Source organism: Anas acuta, chromosome 11 (genome assembly GCF_963932015.1).
Source record: "Anas acuta chromosome 11, bAnaAcu1.1, whole genome shotgun sequence".
NCBI classification, from domain to species: Eukaryota; Metazoa; Chordata; class Aves; order Anseriformes; family Anatidae; genus Anas; species Anas acuta.
This window is the reverse complement of record NC_088989.1, coordinates 16,084,458-16,103,599: the sequence shown is the minus strand read 5'-3', so window position 1 is coordinate 16,103,599 and position 19,142 is coordinate 16,084,458. Positions and strand designations below refer to the sequence as shown.

Genomic DNA, 19,142 nt, shown 5'->3' with positions numbered 1-19,142 from the left:
GCAGCAGAGAAACGAACAAAAGCAATCAGATTTCTCCTGTGGAAGCTGAGACGCGCTGCCAGCAGCACCTCGGGCCTCGTGTGAGGCCACCAGGGCTCCCTAGCACCGGGGCTGTCACTGAGCCTCCTGCACAGCCTAACGCTGCGAGGCCACGGCCTGCTCGGAAGGGTTTGGCGGCATAGTGGTGGCCCTACACCCACCTGGGTTACCTGGAGCAGACAGCAGCTGGAAAGGCGGTTTTTCAGCCCAATTTAGGGACATTTTACGGACAGACTGGGGTGCGAGTACAGCAGCCCACTGCTGCCCGTAGCCCAGCAGCAGGCTTTTACCACAGATTTTTCGCAGACAGAGCCCTTCCCCGATATTATGACCCGCTACCGGCTCTGCTTTATTAGACAACAAAACAAAATAAAAAAATAATAATAATAATAAAAAAGTTAAAATAAGGCGGTTGGGACCCCAATTTCTGTGGGAAAGGCCCCAAAGGGCCAGGAGGCGGCGGCCGCGGGGGATTTACCACAGCGAGGGGGCGGTGACGCGGGCTGCCGTGACGTCACCGCGGCGGCCCCCATTGGCCGGGCGGGCGGGCTGCCGGCCGCTGATTGGCTGCCGGGCGGCGCGGCGGGCTCCGCGCCCCGTCCCCTCAGAGCTCGGCGCCGGCCGCGATGGCGGCGCCCGGGCCGCGGAAGCGCAGCGGCCCCGCGCTGTGCGGGGCGGGCTGGGCGCGGGGCCCCGCTCCGGCCGCGCCGCTGGGCAACGGCGTCCCGCCTCACAAGCGCCCCAAGGGGCCGGCGGCGGGCGGCGGCGAGGCGCCGGAGGACCCGTTCGGGGACGGCGACGACTTCACGGCGGACGAGCTGGAGGAGATCGAGACGCTCGCCTCGCAGGCGCTGTCGCAGGACGCGGGGCGCGGCTGGGGCGGCCGGGCCGGGCCGCGGGGCAGGGCCGCGGGGCAGGAGCCCGCAGGTCGGTGTGAGGGGAGCGGGGGGCGCTGGGGCGAGCCGAGCCGAGCCTCACCTCACCTCACGGCCCGCCGCGCTCTTTCCTCAGCAGGGGGCGGCGCGGATACCGGGCTGCCGAGGGACGCGTTCCGCTACGAGGTGCTGCAGACACAGCACGAAGAGATCCGGCACAAGGTGCGCGGCGGCGGGCACGGGGGTGGCTGCGGTACCTCCCGGGGATGCCGCCTGGGAACAAGAAGGAGATGCAGGGAGTGCAGGGACGTGCCCCGTCCAGCAGCTCAAACATCAGACCTGAGCAGGGTTATGCAAATGTTTTACCATTTTCTTTTAGTCTCTGGTAAAACTTCACACAGAAACTGCCACCAGAGGTAGTGTGATATCCTTCCGTCTGTTATTTATATGACCAGGTGGCTGGTTTTTGGTACCTCTTAGCGTCAAAGCGGTCAGCAGCTTAACAACACGTTGTGTCAGGAAATGTCTTCTTTGATTTGGCTTTGAAGGTCATGTGTGGTTCTAGCAGATGGGGCTTGACTACTGAGAGAGGCAGCAAATAGCAATAATTTCTGCATAGCAATTCCGCTTCAGTAGATCTTTGTTTGCTCGCAGTTGTGCTTTCTCCCATATGGAAGGGTCCTACACTATTTACATTTCTGTCACCATCCTTACCTCTCTTCCACTTCTTTTATTTCCTCCTTTATTGGGAAGACCCTGCCTGTACACCGCGTGAGGGTAAAATACCATTTTACATCATGATATAGAGGTGTCTTTATACTTTTTTCTCAATTCTTTTCTGAATAACCCATTCTGTTCTCTCTCCGGTCTTGTCTCTGAGCAGTGATGGCTGTTCAGAGTAATCGAGGCTATACGTGTCATGAAGATACTGTCTGGGGGTGGTAACTTGTCCGAGGACAGCGTTGTTGTTGGCTGCTGTGCTTGATGAGATACTGTGGTTAAATTATCATCGTTACATCCCAACATTTTAATAAGTTTTTGTTGTGTGCGACTAGAGTACTTGTCAAAGAAATAGCATAAGCATAGAGGAGGTGAAAGAATGGTCTCTGACAGATACCAGGATAGTACATTGACATATACCTTTGCTGTCACTTTATAATTCTGTTAGAGAAAACACTAGCTGAGCCTGATTTAATTAGGAAAAAAAATAAAAGATTAGAAACCGTACTGCAGACTTTCTAAACTGGTTTAGAGAAGCATTTTTCTCTCTAGAAAGTGTAAGCATGCTTAATCTTCAACCACATAGATAATGATGCAAATACATCATTTAATGGAATTCATCTCTTCGCAGCTGAAAGAAATGCAGGATGAAATTCTAACTAAAAATGGAGAAATTAAAATTTTGCGCGACTCAATGCAGCAGATGGAGTGTGCTATGGAGGAACAGAAAAAATCATACATGCTATTGGAACAGCAAAAATCTCAGACCTTAAAGGAAAAAGAAAAAGAGTTCTCCAAAAAGGTTTGTAACTATAACAGTTACCTTCACATCACAGGTGGAAGCTAGTTTTATGACTTAAATGATATTATAGTCCATTTAGTCAAAGGAAGAAGATTTGTGTGAAACTTCTAAATCATGTATGCTTTTATTTTGTTATCTAGAAGAAAACACATGTAAGAACTTGCTGGTAGGTTTCTTCTGCCAGCATAAAAGAACAAAGTTAAAATGGTAGAATTTTTTGATTATTTAATGTTTTCTTAAACAATCCCCAGAAAATTACAATTGGAATGTATTGTTAAATGGAAAAAATAGACAGAATATGCTGTATGACTCTGATCAGATTGCTATTCCTGTTGCAGTCATCTTTCTGAAAGCCCCTGAAGAGGACAGTGGCTGCTTTTGTGCTGTTTACTCTGCTGTTAATGGCCTCACTGTAGTCATACTCTGCGTGGCACTTGGTCTTACCAAGTCATATGTTTCTTGCCTGAATTTTGACACTTGGTTCTAACATAGTATTAATTGGATTAGGATACATAAAAATGGAGATCTTGTGCAGAGATCACAGTAAGTAGATGGTAATCTTGAAATCTTACAGTAATTTGAGTTGCTTTGCAGTTACAGCACCGCTCATGTATCTGTAACAGTAAAACTGTCTCTTGAATTCCCCTCTCAGATACTGTCCTTGCAGTCAGAGTTGCAGTTCAAAGATGCAGAAATGAATGAACTAAGAACGCGACTTCAGAACTGTGAGAGAAATAAACATGTTACTCAAACAGTTTTAACACCAAGGTATGAGTTTTGGAAAATGAATTTGTGTTGCCTTTTATAATACATATACTTGAAGTACTACAGAGGTTTTCCTTCTTCGTGTAACTCTTAGTTCTGTTTTCTTGAAAAAATACATCCAAAAAAAAGTTTGACCCCTGTGGAATTTGCTTTAAAAGACTTGCTTACAAAGAGTGGATAGTGAAATACATCTAAAACATCAATGCTACAAACGCTATTAAATAGATCTTTCTTTACTATTTAATAAAATACTTCTGAAAGAGATATTGATCCATCAAAGTCGATTTGGGGGGTAATTTTTCCTCTTGCTTTTTTATTTTTTTAAATAGCCCTAAAAAGAATTCTGCAATCCAAGTGAAATCAGAAGGATGTTCTCCACAGTCTGGAAGAAGATCTTTTCCTACAAAAGAGTCTTTCGGCGCTGACACATCTACTAGACCATCTTCTTCAAGAAAGTTGTTTGCCCAGGCTGCTTCCATCAAAGAAGGTAAACCCCTATATAACTTGCAATGTTTTTAGCTGCGTATGAACATTCTGCTTTACATAAAGCTTTTTGTATTATGTAACTGAGTGGTTTCATTAAGAGTACTTAAGGGAAAATAAGTAGTTCTCTTAGTTTGATTTTGCTTAAATTTATTTTGGTTTTATAGCAATTGGCCTTAAGCTTTAACTGAAATTTGCATGAAGATCAATTGAATTCACATCTTGGTAAATGGCAGTGTACCAGATGCCAGGATATCAGTGATGAAGTGTCTGTTGGCTGTGGTGAAAAACTTTCATTTATTATGGGATGAACTAAAATACGCAAATTGTTATCTGCCTTTGTCACTGAAGAAAGAACAGGAAATAATTTGCCTATTTCTTGAAAACGTCTGCTAGGCAACTAATGCTTTTTTTTTGTATTACTGCAATTCTGGCTTTAATAAACAGACCATTTTTGGCATTTTATTTTAAACGGTATGTATTTAGCCACATTGAAAGAAACAGATGAAACCGGTTACTCATTTCCTCTTCTACATATACAGCAGTAATTCTCACAAAATTGCATCTTTAAATTCATTGCGTAAATCTTAAGAAAATGAAATATGTTTGAATATTGCTATAATATGAAACAAAAATAGTGTTTTGTTTTTTTTTTTTGTAGCAGCCAACAAAATTTGGGTATCATCAGCTAATGCTTACAGAAAACAAAATGAAAAATCTGAGACATTACCCTTCAGCTACAGTATTCAGTCTGAAACTGTGGGCAGTATGAACTTCCAAAACCAAACAAAAATAAATACAGTAGCTTTAAAAGATTAACAGTTATTCCCCACCACCACCTATTCATTCTGGTAACACCATTCAGTATGCCTATTTGTTTGAAAAACACACTCAGTTGTCTTAGTAACCCTCCAAGGCTTTTTTTCTACATTTTTACATTTTCTAATGTATTTTAGGGAGCAATTCTGCTTGCATCACAGCTCTTAGCTATACCATTATAGTTACTATATTAACTAGATAGTATTATAGTGTTTCAGTACCTAAAGGGGACCTAAAAGAAAGTTGGAGAGGGATTCTTTATCAGGGAATGTGGTGATAGGACAAGGAGTAATGGCTTTAACCTTTTTTTTTTTTTTAGTTTAGATTAGATATAAGGAAAAAAATTCTTTACTCAGAGTGCTGAGGCACTGGCACGGGCTACCCATAGAAGCTGTGGCTGCCCCGTCCCTGGCAATGTTTGAGGCCAGGCTGGATGGGGCTTTGGGCAACCTGGTCTGGTGGGAGTGTCCTTGTCCACAGCAGGGGATTGGAATTAGATGATCATTAAGGTCCCCTCCAAATTATTTTATGATTCTGTGATTATTATTTGACATTACTGAGTTATGCAAAATTTGTATTTTATGCTGATCTGCTGCCTGTGTACTTCCTATATAATAGCTGTGGCTAACTGAATGTGTGTAAATGTTAGATAAGGATTTGTAAGCCGTCTGGTTCTCATACATGAATTGTAATTCCCGTTTGTTTTAGATAGTAAGATACCCCATCCTGAAGTTTTATCCATGAAGAATGAAACAGAGGGAAAAAACGGTTCCTATAAATCTGTACATAAACGAAACACGCAAGGTAAGGTATTGCTGGCAGCACAGAAACAGTGAGCGTTTCTGAGGTGCGGCTAAGGTGCCAGTACCAAGCAGTGTCAGGCTGACGAACCCGCTGTGTGCAGTGCCAGTGCAAAGAGGTTGTGAGCCAGCTGCTTTGTGCTTTGAGCATTGTGATTTTGCTATAAAACATTCAGATTATATTATTATCTTGTATCTCCACAACATTCTGATACTGGTACTCTATTTAAGAAAAAGGTTTGGCTGGCTTTTGCTTTACGGAAGGATTTGGACCAAGACATAGATTGAGAGGCATCTTACTAGGAGGGTGGCTCTTTCACTATTAAGATACTACACTTTTTATTGCAAACTTTACACACTTTTTTTTTTTTTTTTTTAAGTAAAAACAGTAGGGCAGCATTTAAAATGTTCAACATGTTACTTCCAGTTCAGAAAAGGATTGTATCACATGGTTTTAATGTCTGGACTGGAAAAGGGGGAGCAAGTCACCAGGACAGTTGTGGGTTAGAACAATCATTTGGATTGAGATATTTTGCTAATATGGGGATTGTAATTAAAATCTCTCTAAATATAACTTAGTTAATACTTAAATCACATCTTGAAGATTTTCAGAAAAAATGAATTTTAGAACATGATTCTTTTCCTGATTTCTCTCTTGTAAGAAAGAGAAAATTTGTAATGAAAAAATAATTTTGTGGTTGAGAGCACTATAAATGAGGTTAATCTTTTGAAATATTTTTTTGTTACTGTTGTCGTTGGTGGTAAAATTACTCCAAAGACAATTATATATTTTTTCAGGTTCTATCTTACTGAATGCACTGATGAAGCAGCCCATTGTCTCTGGGTCTTTGCTAGGTCTTTGCCACCTTCTTAGCAGTAACTCGGAGACCCTACAAGGAGCTATGTTGCAGTCTAACCTTCTGGATACGTAAGTTTACTTTTTGTTTTACCATATCAGATGTGTTCTTAGTACAGTGGCAGTGTAGTGGTATACTCTGTATGAAATGCTTACTCATGTAGGACTCGTGTTTGATACTTCATTCCTTGTGTTCAGTGCTGTTTTGCTGAGGCCATCTAAGACACAATTTGGAATGTCATTCATTCTGTGTCTTCAATAACTAATGTTTGATTATTGTGAATACTAAATACTGGAGAAACACTAGGAGAGAAACTAGATTAATTTTATTTTAGGGGAACTCACAGAAGTAAGTAAAACTTTAAAGCTGCTATCAGCCACAGCTATCCATATCTATTTAAGGATATAAAACTTGCATTTCAATGAAAGAAGTATATAAACAAGATCACGAGTCAAGTAAGAGTACAATGATCAAAAGAACTGTAGAGTTTTTGTTTTAATCTGAATTTATGTTCAATTCATGTACAGTTTTTCCCAGACACAATGCTCTGTAAAGCATTTAAATACGAGTATTAGATATAAAATTGGCTGAATATGTCTTTAAAAATCATATTTGTTCCTAAGATTTTTGTTGTTACCTGCCTTACTGCTTTTTTGTTGAGAATCCTAGACTTTTTATTTAAGGTTTACTTGGACATAAAGGCTAGCTCTTGTTGATTGTTAAATTCAAGATAATAGTTTAGAAAGGAATTAGTTGCTCACAAAATCTGGATCACAACCCATAGTTTATGGGAAGGTTTACAGGATGGTACCTTGCAAATGTTTTCCTGCACCCACTGGTGCAGGAGAACTTTTATTAAAGGTTTTCAACAGAGCTTTCTCAAGTTAATCATCTACTCAGTCTGTTTTTCTGCTTCCCAAGACTCATCAGCCAGGCTTATTATCACCATCTCTCTTGAAAACATCTTCTTTAATAATAAACTTTTGAAAACTTAATATCACAGTTTACATTTCAAACATGATTCTCACTTTAAAGAATTAGACTGTAGCTCCTGAAATTCCTTTGCTTTTCTGATATAATTTTTTATTAGTAATTCTTGTGTTTTGTGGGGTTTATGCCATGGCTCACGTCTCATTGCCCATACCACTTACGCAGGCAGTTTCTCCATTTGGTCTTTGTAGCTGCATTTTGACTAGTTAATTGCTAAAAGCTGTCCCTCCTTTTTTTTTTTTTGTTCCTGTCTTTTGACAGCCCCTTCCTGTTACAGATCAGTAATATACAAATATTCCTTCTTCCCAGAAGCTACCCAGTAATTTCAGGGGAGCATAGGAATATACAACAGGTCTCAAGCACATCAGCTGAGAAGCCAGTGTTTGAAATGTAGCTTTAGACAATGGTTACTAACGAGCTGGTAAAGTTACGCAACTATCAGTCCTGAATACTTTCACAAGACTTAGGATTGTTTTGATACTGTTCTTCCATGCAAGTATCAAGGAGTATTTTTTTTTTTTTTAATTTTGGGAATAGACACCTAACTACAGTAGCCTTTCTATTATTTCATTCAGAATATGGATAACTAATAAATGAAATCAAAATTTTCAACTGTTTGCTACCTTTTCTTTTGCTGAAGTATTTTCCTTCTTTTAATTTTATGCGGATAGGAAGCCGACACAAATACCCAGCATCAGGACAACTCAGGAAGAAATTGCTCCTCTTGTATCCCTGCGAGAAGCTCAAAAACTTGCAATAACGGGATTGAACTTGATTGCTATGGATGAAGGGTCAGCTGAAGGAAGCCTAGCAGGAAGTGGGAGAGAGTTCTTGCCCCTCAAATGTTGCAAGATCCGAGGCGCTGTGCATCTCTTGCCCTTGGTGGAGCACCACATTGGTGCATACTGTCAAGCAGTACAATTGGCGGACAAGGCAGTAAATGGTTCTTGTGGAAACCACTCAGTTGTTTCTTCTCGAACCAGCACAAATATGGTATCAAGTAAGGAGGACTTCAGGTCGTCTCTTGAAGAAACGACAGTTATATCACTGGGTATTCTTTATTATTTGGCATTTTATAGCTGGGATGTTGTCCACATATTGCTGTCTACTGAAGTAGAAGAAGGTTCTACTGTTGGAGATGAACAGATTTCCAAGATGGACAAAGATGTGTTGTGTGACAATAAAGAAGACACCAGGACACGAGGAGGGCTGCCTGAAGCTTCACAGGATGTCCCTATTAATGATCGAGCTCAACATTCTTTGTTCAGAAAGCTGATTCAGGTTTTAGATTTTTCTACTACAACAGGCTCCCAGACTGATAACATACTAAAGCAAAGCCTGAAAGTTTTGGTAAAATTAGCTGAAAATTCAACAGTGGACTTGCTAATAAAGTAAGTCAGTAATAGCTTTAAAATGATCTCAGGCTCTTAGTTTTCATTCTCTGTTTAAACTAATTTGTGCAGATGACAGTAAAAATTCTGACATTTATGGGAGAATATCTTATTTCTCAGCTCATCTTTGAGATGCATGGGAGGATCTGCCTTTGCTGCTAATAAATGAGATAATTGCCCCAAATTAATAATAAGATCTGCTTGTAAGTTTATATGAAGCAGATGCTGTTGCCTCATTGCATAGCTGTCACTTTGAAGAGAGAAAACTTCTCAAGGCTCTATGCAGTTCATGAGGGTTTTTGTTTTTTTCTTCCAATTGCTGGGAGATGCGTAAGGAATGAAAGCACAGGGCTTTCTGTTTTATTTATTTACTCTATTTATATTTTATATTAATATGATAATATTTGAATATTTCATACGTTTTATAAGTATATAAACTTTATACTACAAAATGTTTATAATATTTATTTATTCTGGCACATAAAATGGCACACTCAAAAGTGCAACAATTTGTCTGCTAATGTCTAATATATGGAACCATAGTGTGAATTGCAGACTGTCTTCAAAATCTAACAATGTGTTTTTCAGCTCATGGCATGTAAGTTGAGATCACCTAGTTTTGAATGGCTGAAAAGGCATGAATTACGATGCTGCATGTAAGAAATGGTGAATTATTTTCAAATCATCAGTGCTTTTCATGTTTCTAACTCAGATTTTTCTTTTGAAGTTTTCAGCACTTACTGAGTAGCCAGATACTGCTCCGTTGTCTGTGTCCCGAGATCCCTTTGCATGCTGTCCTTTTGACCGTGAAACTGTTGTGTATACTTGCTCAACACCACATGTTGGTCGCTCAGCTTTGTTCTCATTCAGGTAAAAGATTGCCTAACACATAATTGTTAACAGTTGAATGTTAGTTAGCACAACTAAAAATAATACAAATAGGCCTTGCTCTAAAGTATTAAACCCCCCAAAGGCAAAGCCTGAAAACGTTTTCTAGCTCCGAGTTCCAGTCACTGTTTGAAGAATATTTTGTCTGGCAGTATCCTTGCCATGCAGTTCTGATACCCATCTGGACTTCTAAAGCTACTTTCCAGATGAAAGTTTACTATATTAAAAGTTGGTAAGGAAAAAGGGGTTTCAAGGATTTGAAGGCTAATTCTGTTCTGCAGGAGACCTGCACTCATGACGATGTTGAGTTTAGGGATTACAGTACCCTGCATGACAAATACTCTTTGTCTAGTACCCACAAAAAATGTAATAGGAGAGTAGCACCGCAAATGCATAGAAAGTTTAGGGGTACTAATTTCTTCACCACTGCTTAAGGTGTCTGGAAGTAAAGCAAGAAGTTGAATCTGTATCTTGAGCCCAGGATAGCACTCTACATATTTTCTGGAATATGTTATCTTCTGTGGAAAAAAAATACTCTTTTTTATCACAGACAATTAACTAGTTGGGAAGAGAACAAAATTATCTCTCTTTCAGATACCTGCCTTCTTCTTGCACTGTACATGTATATCACATCAAGGCCAGATAAATCAGCATCTGAAGTGCTTTGGCTTCAGCTGGAACAAGAGGTAACAGCAGCTGTTAGTTCTTGTGCTTTTTCCTATTGGGGGGTGGGAGGTGGGAAGGGAGGAACAGGGCAGTGCACAAATTGTTTGAAGTAAGTTCTATCTTCAACTGAAACAAAAATTGAGAGTATTCACTTGCAGTAAAGGATTACATTGACTTTTAAAAGAAGCTGTGTGAAATTCAATCAATAACCACTCTTCAAGATAACATCAGTCATAGCAGTCAACATAGTTAAGTCATTGAAAAAGCGAGAAGGCTCTTAGGATGTCTGTAAATGTTCAAGACTACAAGTTTTGTTTTGCTTTTATATTGATGGAGTAAAAGAAAACAAGACCTGTGTTTCATTTTGATTTTATAATTTACTTCTGAACTGTATCTTTGAAATCATTCCAAATGAAATACAGCGTATGGTGAAATACTAGCTTGCTGTACAGTATGCATGATCCTGTATAGGGAGAATAGTTTTTGAATTTGTATTGTTCGTAGTGCCAGGGGTGGCTTGTGGGGTTCTACCATTTGTTCCACCTCTACTTTCACTTAAAAGAATTTTGAACTATTTTCTAAAAGTATTTTCATTATCCCCTGTCTGCATTGCATTTAGGAAGTGCAAACACCTGATGTGTATGCACTGAATCCTTGTCAGCCTTTCTTATCAGGAAGCTGAAGTGTTTTCTGTGCAAGGCAAATTCCACGTCTGTCTTAGTGTGTGTTTGTTTTTCCTCTAACATTTTGTTTTTCTTTTGGTGGGGTAAAAAGATGAATTGTTAGGAAAAGAACCAAGAATGTTTAAAACCAGTAATGAAATGACATTTCTACCTCCCTTTATTTGCAGCTAAATTGTGTGATAATTATGCAGAACCCTAGTACTTATTGTAATGCCATCTGCATGTTTTTGTAATAGACAGTTAGACTCCTGACAAGGTGTACGCGGTGTTCCAGGCCAGCAGTTTTACTACCTGGTGCAGACTGCCAGTGTAATCCTGAGGTACGTCACTACAGCTACTGAATTTATTCTACTGAAAACTTAAAAGTTACTCCTAACAATGCTGAAGTAGTTTTTTACCATTTTTTAGCTACACTGAAACAGAAGTGTTCTGTACTTTTAAGTCTGCCTTCTTCTGGAAAGCTTGTTTTTGCTTGCTAGAAAATATTCTAAAATTTGGATGTCTGAAAAGATTGATTAGTGAAGCTCATAATAACTTTTCCACTGCTCTGATTTTATTTTGTATACTGAGACTTTTATCTCTTGCAGGTGGTTAAGGCACTAATTGTAATGTTACATAGACAGTGGATGAAGATGAGAAGATCTGATAGCGGCTTGTGTGCGCATAAGGAGCAAATTATTCAGTTTTTACGAGATGCTGTTTTACTCTTACACAGCCTATCTCAGAAAGATAAACTGTTTCACGAACACTGTTTGGAAGTACTCCATCAGTATGACCAAGCTATGCCAGGCATAAGAGCCATTCTCAAAAAAAATCAAAAATTGAGTGCCTGTGAAGGTAAATCAAGTCACATTAGAGTTGTTTTGTCTTCTCTATTGTGTGAATGAAATTCCACTTCTGTCTCATTCCTCAGTTAACAAGTACTATGTACCAAATAATGTGGATATTTTGTTTGATCAAACAAAATCCTTTGCTTCCCCTCCCTTCAGTAGAACAATCTGCACTGTATGTTACCTCACTTTAAATTATTCCAAATTTCCAACTAGCATTACGCTTTCTCTCTGCAATTGTTTTTTCCCTGCATCCCTTAACATCTTCCTTGTCCCTCTTCCACCCCACCCTTCCTCCATTACCCCAAAAGCTTCTCTAGCCCACGTAACATCAGGACTTTCCCCTTGCTTTGCACACTTTGTGTCTATTTCCTGCAGAGCAAATCTAGTGAAATTGTCTCTGCTCCCTGGACTTTGATGCCACCTCTTCATCCACTCGTGGCATTATTTCCATGCATATTTTAGAGCTAATGTGAGCGACTGTGTTCTCATGTCAGTATGCGGTTTGCTACAGGACACCAGACAACACGTGGTCTTACTAAGAGTAGAGTCCGTGTGATAAATCTTTCAGTGGTGGTATTTTGCATCAGTAAGGCAGGTGATGTGAACGTGCCACAAGTGCTAACAGTGACTTCTCTGAAGAAACTAAACAGCACGCTACGTGTTTGTTCTACTCTGCTTAGAGTGTCCTAAAGTTTTCTGGAACTTCTCCTAACACCTTGTCTAGCTGTGCTTGGAAATGGACCAAAAGAGTGTAACGGCTTACAATTTTGGGGATGGTGGTGCATGTGTGTGCTTGCATGTGTGTACTTACCAGTCAGGTTCTTCCTGCTAATCACAAAATGCTATGCTTTTGGCCTAGTGGCTTTTTAAAATAAGTTTATAACAATAAGGCTTAAAACTTAATTAATTAATAGTCTTAAATAGTTCTTTTAAATAAAAGTTCTCTTCACTATGTTTCCCCTGGTAACTAAATTTGGTTGTCCAAGGTAGTGCTCTCCTTAGTTTTAGGCCTTAAAGGAAAGAGGAGGAGGTGGGGAAAGTTTGTATGACAAAACACATATATGAAGACCTCTTTACATTTAAACTTTGAAAGTCTATTTGGTACAGCCTTCTAGAGGAAGTCTTGTTTGTATTTCAAAAAAAAAAAAATCCCAGCTATAATTTTATCAAGTACAAAAATAATTCTCTAAAACACGTGCTTTTCTGTTGTTGCAGAGCTGATGTTAGATGAATTGTATCCTCCTGAGCCAGAAGCAGAAGATCAGGGAATGGACTGCAGTTAGCTGATGTTTACCAAGGGTCTCTCTCCTTCCTTATTTAAATCATAATAATCAGTGACAATCTGAAAATTAAATAATCTGTTTTATTAAATGATAATACAAACAAACAAAAATGTATTTCTTTGTTGTGATTTTGTGCTATCCAAGTGAACCTGAAAGCAAAGGAATTTTGATGTAAGAAAAATGATACTGCAGTGTACTGTTTTGCTGTGCAAAACCACTCCAGGGGTTACGAATGGTTCTGTTTGAGTTTCATTCTATATGAAACAGCTGTAAATAGAATGGAAACTTTTTGTTTTCCATTTTACTGTGACTAAGCTAAATTTCAGCTAAATTTATGATGCTGAATGTCCTGAGGTGTTTGTGATCACTGAGTTCATATGGAAGTCTTCTAAAAATATCTGATCTGTTTCTTCTGCAGCTGTTAACACATTCTTGCATGACTTCCACATTTTCAGGTTGATATTAGTAGATTGTTTATTGTGCTTTTTATAAATTTGTAGAAGTAACTTAGAGTTGGCAGTTCAGTTCTGAGCAAGAAATTCATCAAAGTCCTGTAATAATCATCCAAGATCACTCATTTTTTCCCTCAAATTTGTGAATGTGCTGGAAGTACAACTATTAAGGTGCCAAAACAAAAAATAGAACTTTTTCCCAAAGTTACCATCTCATTCTTGTAACGTAAACATCGAGGAGAATTGTTGCTTTACCCTTTCAACTGTGTATTATTACCAGCTGCTGGTAGTGGCTGAACCTTAGATCTTAGCAGAAGTGTAAGTGCTTCTAAAATAGCCTAGAGGTTTGTTTTTACCTTGGAATGCTTTTTTTCTTCTTTTGACAGATACCTGATTCTAATTCTATAGAATACTAGAATTGAATAGAGGAAGCTATGGCTTACACCTTCTTTTAACAAATATTGAACTTTTTTCAATTTTTAAGTGAAAGGTGCATTTATGAGGCATCTCAAAAGAAGGAACAAACCTTTCCTAAGGCCAAAACTGACCTTATGTAGTGTTACTAAGGAAGTAGGGGAGAAATGAGATACAGATAGTAAACTAAGTTAAATCAATCCTAGCTTTCAATTGCTTTAACGTTGTATGTACTTCAGTACAAGGAGGACAGTGTGCCAATTTTAGTGCTTATGAAAGAAACTACAGCTTCATGTTCCTAGATTTTGCAGTTAACAGACATATTACAGCTGAGCAAATTGCGAAGGCAAAAAAAAAAAGGGAAGAGGGACTCCTACCAAGACAGGATTACAGTCAGATAGCAAAGAGTACTGTCAACAGTGCTCTTAATTTAAAGCCTAATATTTTTGGTCTCCTACTTTTTTATCACCCTAAGCTGTTTATTATTTTCATCTGCTGTGTAACAAAATTAGCACTGTATCTTCTCCTGCTATCCTCTTCAGCAGGTGAGAGGTGTATCAGGACTGCCTGGGGCCAAAGCAAGCCATGGACCATAAATACCTTTTCAGTTCATCTCCCTGGGGCTGGATGGGTGGTGGTTTGCATCCTCTGCAGCTGCTCTGGGTGTTAGGCTGGCACCCAGGCTGGGCAGCCCCACATGCTGTACCGATAGGTCTGAGAAGGCAGATGCTTTACATCACCTTTTGCAGTGCTGGTGCACAAGAGGGACACAGTCATACTCAAAAAAAAAAAAAGCCTGGATCCAAGGACCAGAATGAAGAGGAGAGCACCACGGTGGGAGGCAAGCCCTTGGAAAATTGGGAAAGATCCAGTTCTCTGGTCTTAACACAAAGAGGCTGTACCCTGCCCAGGGTGCTAAGCATGCTCTTGGCTGGGCTCTTGCTTTTGAAGAGAACTTTCCCAGAAACAGCTGTACAGGAATAGCTGGTGCAGTAATCCAGCATCTCTCTCAGGCCAAAGCTGCTAGATACAAAGCTTCGCTCCTTTCTCCCACAACGCAGCTCAGGGCTAATCCTCCACACTTTGAGCAACAGCTGGCGGAGCTCCACCAGGCCTGGGCTGCTGGTTGCCGTGATAAATTCTATCCACAAGCTGCCAGCAGCTCCTCTCAGTAACAGGCTTCAAAAGTTGCTTTAGAGCAGCTGGAGAATGCTGTTTTCCTGCTTGAATACAGTAAGGAAGGACACAGGCACATACAGCAAAGCTTTCCTTCTAAGTTCAAGTATGTTTGCATTGTAACTACCTTAAGAGCACCACCATAGCACTGGACAAACTACACAAGTTTCAGCATGATGTAAAAATATTTAGTACACTTAAAAAACAAACAAACAAAAAAAAGGCAAGTCCTGGCCTTTAGGATTAGAGAGAAGAGCTTGAAAATGCAAATTAAAGACTATTTCCTTACTCAAAGGCCAGAATAAACATGAAGATAATTCTTTAAAAAGTCTTGTGAGCAGCTGTAAAGCAGTAGCCAGCACTCAGCCTGCTGAAAAGGGCCAACTTAGAGCTGTTCTATCAAAGCTACGATTGTCACACTATCCCAAAATGCAGTGACCTGCCATCAGTTTTTGAGTGCTCTCTGCTGTTTCCACCACCTAATTTCTATAAACATAGTTTGAGCATACAGAGAGAAGATGAATTCAAATCACTTCTTTGGGTGGACAGATGAAATGAGCTGTTAGCAGAGGTTGGTCTAAAAGGAGTTAAGGAATCCCAAATCATTAGCACAAGCCAAAGTTACAAAAAATGGGTTTAAGAAATTCCTGGCTTCATCTCAAGGACAGCTTGGTAAGAGAGAGATGTGTATTACTGCTAAACTTTGTATAAACAGGAGTGTTATCTGTGGAGAAAATGCTTGGAAAATACACATAAATTGTTCCCTTCTGGCACTGGATTCCTTCCCATCCACCCACTCTAACAGACAACACCCTAACATGTACATCTACACTCTGATCGTTTTCATCCTACTTTTGACTTTGAAGTGGTATAACCTGGGGTATTCCAGAGGCTATATTAAATAAAAACCACCTCATACTTTTGCCAATAGAAGTGATAGTAACATCATGGTATTATGACATTGAAAGGCAGCTTTTAAAACATTTTCTGCAACTGAAAAGTTCATGCTCCTAAGAAAAAATGAGGCTATACTCTTGTGAGTATACTTACACTTTTTTTTTTCTCTTTAGAATTGCCATAATTTGTTATTTAGGTCATTTATAGTTACTAACAAAAAGAACAGGATTTTCGTAATTCTTCCCTTTTTACATTCTCTTAGAATTTGGGATTTAAATTATTATTTTTTTAGAGATCCAATCATGTATGCAACAGATGATCATTCAAGTGTTTTTTTTTGTTTTGTTTTTATGGATGATGGGGTCACACTGGCAAACTATGACCTGAAAATAACAGAACTCAGACTGCTCTCACCAGACACTCCCTGTAGAATCCACAGCACAGCAGCTCTTTTTCAAGGCCAGTTCCTATTTCCCCATGTTACAGATAAACTGTTCCTCTGAGAAAAGGAATTTACTCCAGCAACAAGCACTGCTGTAGGAGTGCATATTGAAGCATTAAGCAGCACAAACTAGTCGTGTTCTATACGTGACCATCACATCGATCAGTCGGCAGCAGGCAGCCTGCTGTTTCTAGCTGAGCTAAGGCTAGCTGGCTTCCCTCCCTCAATTGAGCTCTGCAGACAGGGCTAAAGCTAGGCAAGAAGTGGATGAAGAAGGCAATTGCTTCTAGTAGTTTAGCTATTACTCAGACACCGTACACACAAAGGAGGCGGATGACCTTGCCGACTGGCACTGTAAGACGTACTGACACTTCTGGTCGAAGTCACAGTTCAGGACGACGCATCACTGCGTTGATAAGTGCCGTCCTGTGGTGATCCAGGGACCCGATGCACTGAAGGGATTCAAGCACAGAACAGTTTATTTCTGCCAAAGCTAGGTACACAGATAAAATAAATGGTGCTTCACCGATTAAAACATTTATGGTGCGTGCACAGATAGCACCTTATTCCCTACAGCTCAGGATCATCAACTAGCTGAAGTTGGAAGGGGCCTCTGTAGGTCACCTAACGCAGTCCATGAATTTCTACAGCCAAGACAAACAACATCTGTTTTGTATCATGTCAGGCCTCACATTTTTAAAAGCCAAACTGTAATAGGTGAAGATGGCAAATAGAAAATACTGCAGAAAACATCTGAGCTGAGTTGTGGAACTTGTTATTCATCTTAATCCCACTTGTGCAAATTATTGCTTAAAAGAAAGGTTAGCCTGTGCTAGACTATTTAACTGTCAGTTATCTTAACCAGAGAATAACATTTTTGTGTTAGTTACAGTCTGTAGTGTTTAATATATTAAGGTCAATTACAGGATTTCTAATTTGCCTGTGTAAGGACTGTATTATTTGCTATGAATGCAAACTGCTGTTTAAATTGTTGAAGAGCTGTATCTCATTGGTTATAATTTAGCAGACTGATACAAAGAGATGGTCTGTGACTTTATAAAGACCTAAAACCCCAGTGAAGCTGAAATTTATCAAAATTCTTCTAAGAGTGAGGGTAAACACTTTCCATAGGAAGTTTAACTGCAAACAGCTAACAACATGCTGAGTGCTTTCTCCCTGCAGCAGGTAAATACAGTTCACCTGGCATTAATCTTAGAAGTTTTAGTTCGAATGCTTGCATTTGAAACGCTATTCTGAGCAGCTGCCTATAATAGGTGGCCTATTTTTGAGACTATCTAGAGGAAAACTGCTGGTTTGGTTTCATATTGGCTGTTATATTCCAGCCTGAGTTTCCTAGCAGAGAGAACATAGAACAGGAGTGCACATTGGTATTTTGAGGATGTAGATAAATGATTTGTTTTGCTAAAGACCTCCTCCACGTCACAGCTGTTCTGTAACACCTGCCCAGCAGTCTATAAAGCAGATCCTACCTGATTCCAGGGCCAAAGTGACATTGAAGAATGAACCATGGAAACCAGCTGCAGGAGGAAGAAATGCTAGAATGAAAGGTACCTGATCCAAAAGTTATTTTAATTGCAGCAATTTTTTTGTCTGCTGTCAAAAATTAACTAAAAGAAATTCAGTTGAGAAAATGTGAAATAAAATTAAAGTGTCAAATAGAAGTAAATATATAGATAATTAAATCCTACACTGGAAACTTAGCTGTCAATCCAAGACAATAATAATGATTACCAAGTATCAACCCATGGAGTACCATTTGGTACCTTACCAAAAGCATTCTTGACCCACCCAAAGCAAATATTTTCAACTGAATGAGTAATGACTCAGGACTAATGTTTTCAAAAACTTTTTTAAGAAAATAAGTGGAAAATATTCCAAAAAACATCAGATAAAATGTTTTCACACAGACTAGAAAGCATCACCAAACTGGTGTAGTTGAAAAACGAGGCATATGGTATTTGACAGGCAAGTCAAAATGTGTTGAGAAAAGGACATTAGACTTCAATCAAATAATAACTTTTTTTTGGAGTCTATCATCTAGCCTACAGTAGACTTTTCAAGTATCTTGGGACTTGCTAGTGCATTCAAATATCGTATAGAAAAGACCTCAGAAGCAATTCTTTTAGATTAGCTTTGAAGCACACCCTCAGAATATCATTCAGGAGCTCATCTTGTTCCTTTGTACTGCACCTTATAATTTTGATTAAGCTTCAGACTCCATTACCAAAAAGTTATATTCACAATACAAGATAACTTAAAATACACTTGCTGTCAAACACAATCAAGTAAAATGTAGCTTTGCAGATACACTCCCAAATGCTCAGACTTAGCACTCAGACACATTGAGAAAACGAAAAAGAATATATTTCAAACACTGCATTTATTACAAAGGTGCATAGAGTTTATACCATTTCTTTAGAACACTTATGTTTGAACTACAAACAACATACAAAGCTAGTTTACAGTATGTAAAAGTCAACAATGATTATCTAATAAATTCAGACCAACAGAATATTATATTGTATTTAATTTCACAAAACATTTCTGAAACAAAGGCACTTACAGAACTAAAAAAAAAAAAAAAAAAAAGAACATACGCTCTTTCAACATTTAAAATTTGAATTCCATTACCCCTCCCTACAGCACTGTGGGTAACTAGTTTGATGTAAAGACATTAGCAAATGGGACTGACATATTACCAGTAATTGAACAAGTTTAAGGTACAAGCTCTCCATCATTTCTGTAACTGTCCCATTCACTTAACTATATGAAAACATGTTTAATTGGGTTGCACAGAATAACTGCATAAAATTTGGTCCTATGCTGTATCAATAATGTTGATTAAT

General features: G+C 39.2%; 1 protein-coding gene across 3 annotated transcripts; it reads left to right on the top strand.

Annotated features, from left to right (window-relative positions):
- The first annotated feature begins 635 nt into the window (after window positions 1–635).
- ATRIP (ATR interacting protein) lies at window positions 636–13,008 on the top strand. 3 transcript variants are annotated; one of them, XM_068694061.1, is made up of 13 exons: window positions 636–966; window positions 1,054–1,136; window positions 2,266–2,436; window positions 3,089–3,204; window positions 3,531–3,688; window positions 5,212–5,307; window positions 6,102–6,231; window positions 7,822–8,541; window positions 9,269–9,411; window positions 10,024–10,115; window positions 11,015–11,098; window positions 11,366–11,615; window positions 12,827–13,008. In XM_068694061.1, the coding sequence occupies exons 1-13, from the start codon at window positions 666–668 to the stop codon at window positions 12,892–12,894; spliced, it is 2,412 nt and encodes an 803-aa protein (XP_068550162.1). In that variant the 5' UTR covers window positions 636–665; the 3' UTR covers window positions 12,895–13,008. The 3 variants fall into 3 exon arrangements, with proteins under 3 accessions (XP_068550162.1, XP_068550161.1, XP_068550163.1); XM_068694060.1 differs by having other exon boundaries at window positions 1,051–1,136; XM_068694062.1 differs by lacking the exon at window positions 11,015–11,098 and having other exon boundaries at window positions 1,051–1,136.
- The last annotated feature ends 6,134 nt before the right edge of the window (window positions 13,009–19,142 follow it).